At 51.3% G+C, this 5671-nt stretch overlaps 1 protein-coding gene across 1 annotated transcript in view; it reads right to left on the bottom strand.

The window, feature by feature from the left end:
• The window catches only part of Dpysl2 (dihydropyrimidinase-like 2), a 118658-nt gene extending 113041 nt beyond the window's left edge, over positions 1-5617 (bottom strand). Inside the window, exon 1 of the mRNA XM_005373727.2 lies at positions 5036-5617. Coding sequence (XP_005373784.1) covers positions 5036-5389 — 354 coding nt within the window. The 5' untranslated portion in view covers positions 5390-5617. The remainder of the gene's footprint in view (positions 1-5035) is intronic.
• Between the last annotated feature and the right edge of the window lie 54 nt (positions 5618-5671).

The following is a 5671-nucleotide window of genomic DNA, read 5'->3' as shown; positions in this document are numbered from 1 at the left end:
CTAGTATCAAGAGAAAGTGAGGAAGAGAGAAATCAATTAATTCTGACACATGCTACAATACGGATCAAAGCAGAGGACAATATGCCCGAGGAAGTAAGCCAAGTACGACATGATTCCACACATGAGGACCTGGAGTGGTCAAACTCATACAGACAGCAAGGAGAATGCTGATTGCTGGGGGTTAGGAAGGAGGCGTGGGGAGTTTCATGGGTACCAAGTTTCGGTTTTGCAAAACAGGAACGTTCTGGAGACTGTGTGCATGACAATGTGAATGTTCTCAACCCTGTTCAATTGTACATTTAAAAATAGTCAAGGGGAGGGGCTGGGGATTTAGCTCAGCGGCAAAAGCGCCTGCCTGGCAAGCGCAAGGTCGTGAGTTCAGTTCCCTGTACCAGAGAAAAACAAAACAAACAAACAAACAAACAAAAAAATAGTCAAGGGGGAAAATTTTATGCTATGTACATTTTATAAACATTACATTAAAATGTTTTCCAGTTTAACCAGTTATATGATTAGTTCAAAAACTGAGGAATCAGGAACAACCAGTAATTATGTATTCATACACACACACACACACACACACACACACATACCCGTGTCTCTCTTTTCTGATTTCTTTCCTGGGAACTCCAAGGGGTCTTAGGATTTTGGAATCCTGAACTCACAAATGCTCAAATCTGTTCTTCTTCTTCTGAACCAATATGGCTTCCAAAGTGTCAAGAGATTACCCTTGTTCTAGGCTTTCAGCCAAATCTCCATCACACATCTCACTAACTAGATATCCATTTTGTTTCACAGACTCTGATCAAACGAGAATCTCTGGGACAACCTGGATATTCGTCATTCACAGAAGGGGTAGATGACTTCTAATTGCTGAGATTTCTCTGTAGCTAATAATACTAGGAAAAAACTTTGAATGGGACGAGGATGAACAGGGGGACAAGAATGATTCTAGAAGACGCTGTCTTTTGGGGCAAGAGAGATCTAGAAGGAACACCTCAGCCGGGGGCGGGGATGGCACTGAACTGTACAGAGGGCACAGGGCTGGGAGGGAATCAACATGGGGATGTGGAGGGAGACAGAATGAAAAGACCATTAGGAGGAACTTTACAGACTTGGTGATGTCTTATGCATTTTATGCTGCTATAACCAAATCCCTGAGACTAGGTAATATATGGCATAATGACAGAAATGTATTTGCCTCATGGTTCCAGAGGCTGGGAAGTCTAAGATCAAGGGGCCACATGTGGAGAGGGCCTTCCTGCTACTAGACAGGGTGGAAGGCATCACGTGGATGAGAGAAAACTCATGGTCTCGAGCCCTTCTACAATCAGCATGATCTATGCATGAGGTGCAAACCTTTTAATAGACTTCACTTCCTTATACCATTGCATTGGTCATTAAGTTCCAGACATGTGTTGGGGGAGACACACTCAAACCATGGCAGTGATGCTGCCATGTTCAGCAGAATGCTGTCTGGTTTGTTCACTGGCCCCTTCTCCGGAGAAGAGCACCACCTCCCGCTCACCCCACCCTGCACAGCCTGTTTGCTGCAAGGAGCGGTAACCAGAAGTGCCTTTGAGGGCCATTATTTATTATCCCACTGAGCTGCTAATTCGGTCACAACCACGTCTAGGGTGGAAGGGAGAGAATTCCTCAGAGGGATGGAAGAGGTTGAGGACCCTTGGGCACTGGCTAGGAGAAGTGGGCCAACTGCTATAGTCTGGATGTCACACGTCCCCCAGAGTTGGAAAGGTTTCACTGGGCTAAATAACACATGGACTTTCTTTCTCATTTAGAAGCTTAGATGTTTGATCATCATGGCTACTTGTGTGAACACTCTAATAGCAATTCTAAGTTGTGACCCTAGAGCACACAAGGCTTGGTCCTCAGGGTGACAGTCCTGGGATGTGCTATGGACTTTTAAGAGATGGAACCTTAGGGAAGGTGCCCAGGTCACTGTGGGTGTGTCCTCCAAAGGGACTGTGAGATCCTGGTTTTTCTGTTCTGTCTACTTCCTGGTTCAAGATACCATTGGTCTCCCTCTCCTTCTCCTTATCCCTCCTGCTCTCCCACTTTCTCAATATGATTTGCTACCAACACGACAGGTCCAAACTCACCAGAGGTCCAAATCCATAGGGCTGCCTGATCTTCAAGCTGAATTTATCAAACCATAAGCTGGAACAAACCTCTCTTTACTTCATAAGCAGCCTCTCTCAGGTATTTTGCTATAATGATAGCATCCTGATGAATACACCAAGACAGCTGCCCATCTGCTCTCTACCCTAAGAGGCTCAGAGTGCTCAAGTAGTAATCAACAGAACCTCACTGCAGCCCAACATGGACTCTTGCAAGGACATATATGGAAAAAAATATTATAACAAAGAAGTTTTCCTTATTCCCAGCTGCTATAATGGCTCTTTCCCTTCACCAAAACCTGGGGGCCCAGGTTAAATTTTTCTGGTGCTTTTGGATCCCTCTGAATGCAGCCACTCAACCTCTCCCATCTCACATGAGCCACATGGCTAAGGAATCTGCTCCTTCCCTCCCCAGATCCTTGCTAGAGGAACAGCAGGACCTCGGTATGACAGCTGAGCAAAGCCACTCTGACCATACATCACAGCACCTGCAAAGTGAGACACAGGAGGAGAGAAGCCATGAGTCAGGGTCCCAGGGAGCCACCCAGTCTACCTCTTTGTCCCAGAGCTTCTGAGGGATGTGCTGAGAAGCTTTAGGCCACCCTGCTCATTAGCTGAGAACTATGTACTGACCACTCAATTTGGTCAAAACGGTGTGCCCAACTGTGCTTTTGGAAATCACCATTGTTATAAACATATGCACATATACATGCCTTTTCCCTCTTACGCAGATATGAAAAATTCAGACGTTCTATGCACCAGTCCACATAAGTGATCTTAATCACGAATGGCCAAATCCCATCTATGCATCTCTTATGCAGTGATGCTGGATTGAACATGCAAAGTCAAGAAGGGCTGCAGAAAGGCCGAGCCAGAATCACCCTCTGTTACTAATAACAAGACAACTGCAGTCAACATCGGTTTGCAGAAGCTGAAACTGCCTTGGCTTTTGGCTTGGCATTTTCTCTTCCAGTCTCTCCTTCTTGTGTGCTCTAGGGTCACAGCTTAGAATTGCTATTAGTGTTCACACAAGCAGCCATGATGATCAAACATCTAAGCTTCTAAATGAGAAAGAAACTCCATGTGTTATTTAGCCCAGTGAAACCTTTCCAACTCCAGCTGCAACTCACCTCCATCATTATGGGGTGGCCACTCTCAACTCCTGCCCCTGATCCGCCCTTCTTCACGGGAGCTGCTCTGATGCCCCAGGTGTTCCTGCTCCCTGCAGGACACTGCCTACGCCCCCTGCCTTACAAGAGGCTGTTCACACGACCATGCTGCCCTCTCCAATCCTGGCCCTCACCTCATTTCACATCCAGCTTCAGTACGAGGTACATACAGAAATAGAGACCTACTTCAGTTACCTGACTGCTTGGAACAAAGCAAGTTTTTTGGGTTAAGATTCTTCTAGTTGCCTCCTAAGTAAACATGAATACAAATAAATATGCATGAATATAAAACACAATAAATCAGAGGATGGGGCAAATTAAGTGATGAGTTGCATCACCTTTTGAAAATGGCAGCAGATGGCTATTTTTCCTAAGTTAGTCCTACAAAAGGGAAAAGCCACAAGACTGGGCCGTATTAGCAGGCAGTAACATCATGTCCCAACCAGTACAACTCTTAATTGTCCTCTGATGCTTTCACAGCGTGTATACAGCCTGGATGGAAATAAAAGTTCATGGAATTCCTCAGTGAATATGTGCAGACCACCTCCAACTCCCCAGAAGTCCTTTAAAATGAAGCTTCTTAAACTTTGTATGACTAACCTTCCCCCTGCCCTGGAAGGCAGGGCACACGACAGGTATGCAATATATCACCATTCATTGATCGATTTTGCATCTTCACCGTGGATGTGGGAGAGAAACAGCGAACAAGGGTTAACACATCATGCACTGGAAATGATCAGCTGAGAAATTAAGGCAGTGAAAAACTATTGCACAAGTAGAAAGGTCACCCTGGCAAAGAAAACGTTATGTGTGAGAGGACACTGTTCATATTTGCCAGACAATGTGGAACATTTTTTTAAAATCAGGGCTAACCAAAGTAGCCTTCTTTGTCTCCCTATTAACACAGGGTAAGGGGTTTAGTCTTCCCACGTGGGGCGTTTATTCCCATTTTCTTTTCTTCCTCCCACCCCTCCGAATGTAATCCACTCCATCCCCAGCCCCAAAGTGCCTCCCCACAGCGCGGGGGGAGCGCTGTGAAAAGCCCTTGCTGAGCTGTTCAGGGCAACTTTGTTCTCCACATGGTCTATTTAGGAGACTTGGTTTCCTCGGGTGACTCCTCGGCCTCCCTCGCTCTTGCATGCCTTGAACGCCAGTCGCAGGTGCTGAGCGTCTTGAAGACGTCCGGGAGGAGCTGGCCATGGTCCTGACCTCCGAGCTCAGGATGCGAGCGCGGACAGCACCGGAGGAGTGGGACCGTCGGAACCCCAGCCCCTCCCGACCCCCGGGGAGCCCGCGGGCCTTCCCGCAACCCCTCCACTGCGCGCTCCGAGCTGCATCAGAAAAGGGTGGGGCATCCAGCCACGGCTGCAATCGGAAGGCGCCCGGGAGGAGGATTTAAGAAGAAAGGAAGCATGGTCCATCCAAGCCCCGTGCGCGACGCCCCCAGCCGGGGATCAGCCTGTCCTTTCCACCCACCCCCCAGCTCCCAAGCCCAGGGAGTCGCGGGCAGTCTTTGTGGGCGCACGGCCGCCCACCACGAGCCTCGCCGCACCCTGCGCAAGAGGGGCGTGCGGGGAGGGCGCGCGTGCAGATGCGGAGCCGCGTTCCGGGCGGGGCCTGCGGGAGGGCACGCGGGGGGGCGGGCGGGCGGCTCTCCGCGAGGGGAAAGAGGAGAAAGGGGGCGATCCCCGCGCCCCGCCCCGGCCTCCACCCCAGCCCCATACCAACCTGGTCATAGATGTTCTGCAGGGCTTCCTTGCCCGAGGCCCGCCGGATCTCCACCTTCCGGCCGGATTCAACAGATGGCTCCTCGCCGGGCCGCCGGCCCTGCCGGGAGTAGGGGGACTGCGGGTCGGGCCCGAGGTGGGCGACGTCCCGCTGCTGAGCCACCACCTGCCCCGAGCCCCGGCCCACCGACAGCGAGTCGAAATCGATGGTCTTGTTCTCCGAGGACCCTTCCACCGGGCAGAACATGCCACAGAATTTCTGCCGCGGCTTGGGGCTGCCGGAGCCCAGGTTTTTAAAAAAGGCAGGGACCTCTTCGTCCTCTGCTGCCTTCCCGGATTGCTTCCTCTCGGCCATGGCGCGGGGGCTCGGGCCGGTCCTCTGCGTCCGTCAGTCAGTCCGTGCGTCCTCCCCCGGGTCCACGAGGCTCCCCGTCCCCGGGCACAAACCCCTCGCAGCCGCCTCGTCGCCCGCAAGGTGCACAGAAAGGAAGCCGCGCTGGCGAGCAGCGACCCACCCTGGCGGTCCCTCCCCCTGACCTCGCTTTCTCCCCTCCCCGCCCACGCCCCCCGCGGCCGCCGCGCGAGCTGGGGCGAGCGGCAAAGTTGGGTCTGGGAGCGCGGTCGCTGCGGCAGCGGG

The sequence above is a fragment of the Chinchilla lanigera genome, unplaced genomic scaffold (genome assembly GCF_000276665.1).
Source record: "Chinchilla lanigera isolate Chin_1 unplaced genomic scaffold, ChiLan1.0 scaffold00002, whole genome shotgun sequence".
Lineage (NCBI taxonomy): Eukaryota > Metazoa > Chordata > Mammalia > Rodentia > Chinchillidae > Chinchilla > Chinchilla lanigera.
This window is presented reverse-complemented; position numbering and strand designations above follow the sequence as displayed.